The sequence below is a fragment of the Aedes albopictus genome, chromosome 3 (assembly GCF_035046485.1).
Source record: "Aedes albopictus strain Foshan chromosome 3, AalbF5, whole genome shotgun sequence".
Taxonomy (NCBI): Eukaryota; Metazoa; Arthropoda; class Insecta; order Diptera; family Culicidae; genus Aedes; species Aedes albopictus.
In genome coordinates, this window is record NC_085138.1 from 106646417 (window position 1) to 106647805 (window position 1389).

Below are 1389 nucleotides of genomic sequence, written 5' to 3' on the forward strand. Positions count from 1 at the left end.
AAAAAATGATACGTCATTTATGGACTGCCCCTAATATGCTCATATCTGACAACCCTTAAGCTTTTGAATCATCACGCTGACCTAGCCGCCCCAAACCTCAACATCTTCCCACCGACCAAAAAATTGTTACGTTACCAGCTGCACTGCTGTTTGCAGCATAGTTGTCCCATGTTAAGAAGGATTCCCATAGAACATGGGAAAACTATGCTGCACACGATAATGCTAGTTGCCTAAAACTGTATCAAATTTGCAACTCAATCGCCTGTGACGCGATGCGATAAATAAAATGTACCATTACTCAGCGAAATTCCCGTTCAAACTCCCACTCAAAGCTCTGAATTTCGAATCACGATTGCAACATCAAACGCCCTGCTTTGTTGTTTATCAGCAGTAATCCATCGGGTGGGTCTGACAAGTGTTTAATATCGGTTCGATTGTATACTATTATTCACATCGAAAAAGCGCGCGCTCACTGAGTGCAATATTATCTTATCTGTCCTTCGACTCTTTTACATTCCCTCGGTCACGAGTGACTTAAAATACGCTCCAACCTGTTGGGCCACCGCCTGGTCCTCTTCGTACCCCTTGAGAACCTTGCAGTTGTCGTACCAAGCGGCCAACCGTGGATACTGCGACAGGTCAAACCCGGCGTGCTGAAAAAAGGCGTTGAAGCTTAGCATACGGTCGTAATTAATTAACATAACGTTAATTGATAACATACCACCATCGAAGAAATCGTCGGTAGCACGCAAAGATCTGCCACGGTGACGTTCTCCCCAGCGAACCAATCGTTACGGACCAGGAATAGTTCCAAATTGGTGAGCCCCTCGTGCATCTTGGCCTTCATCTCATCGGTGACAACCGACGTTTCTCGCCGGTAGATGGGAATCATTTGGCGCAGAGTTTTTGGATTGAAAGCCGACAACTCATGGTGCAAGACTCGATTGATTTGGGCCTTTTCTCTGGGGATGTTCGGATAGAGGTCGTGTCCCGGACGGTAGGCATCCACCAGGTAGGTTAGGATGGCACGGGATTCCCACAGGTAGAATCCATTGTCGTCCAACGTCGGGATCGTATGCTCCGGGTTCATCTTGAGAAACTCCTCGGTTCGAGTTTCACCGCCCTGGACGTCCACCTCCTTTAGCTGTGGTTCAGAAAATATTCAATGACGATGACGAATCACTCGTCACACCAATCCAGGCCATACCTGAATTCCAGTTAGACCCAGCTCCTGGATGAGCAGCAGAACGGATCGAGCCGGAGGGCTCATCTTTGAGTAGTACAACGTAATTGGCATGGTGGAGAAACTACGGAAACTTTAAAAGTGACGACCTTTCCAGTTTGACACTATGTTCGAGACTGGCGAAATGTACTAATTGGATAATACGA

The 1389-nt window shown here is 47.1% G+C and overlaps 1 protein-coding gene across 1 annotated transcript; it reads right to left on the bottom strand.

Moving 5' to 3' along the window:
- Positions 1–373: 373 nt before the first annotated feature.
- Positions 374–1389, bottom strand: LOC109415316 (glutathione S-transferase D4-like). The gene is made up of 3 exons (XM_019689203.3): positions 1208–1389; positions 722–1144; positions 374–653 (listed from the first exon to the last, which is right to left on the bottom strand). Exons 1-3 carry the CDS (start codon positions 1295–1297, stop codon positions 510–512), a joined length of 657 nt encoding a protein of 218 aa, XP_019544748.3. The 5' UTR covers positions 1298–1389; the 3' UTR covers positions 374–509.

What these genes read in the sequence shown, in the direction of transcription:
- LOC109415316 (XM_019689203.3), bottom strand. Translation starts at nt 1,297, where the DNA reads ATGCCAATTACGTTGTACTACTCAAAGATGAGCCCTCCGGCTCGATCC. An exon ending in TGGGTCTAACTGGAATTCAG is followed by an intron (nt 1,145 to 1,207) that starts GTATGGCCTGGA and finishes TCTGAACCACAG; the next exon opens with CTAAAGGAGGTGGACGTCCA. An exon ending in CGACGATTTCTTCGATGGTG is followed by an intron (nt 654 to 721) that starts GTATGTTATCAA and finishes GCCTTTTTTCAG; the next exon opens with CACGCCGGGTTTGACCTGTC.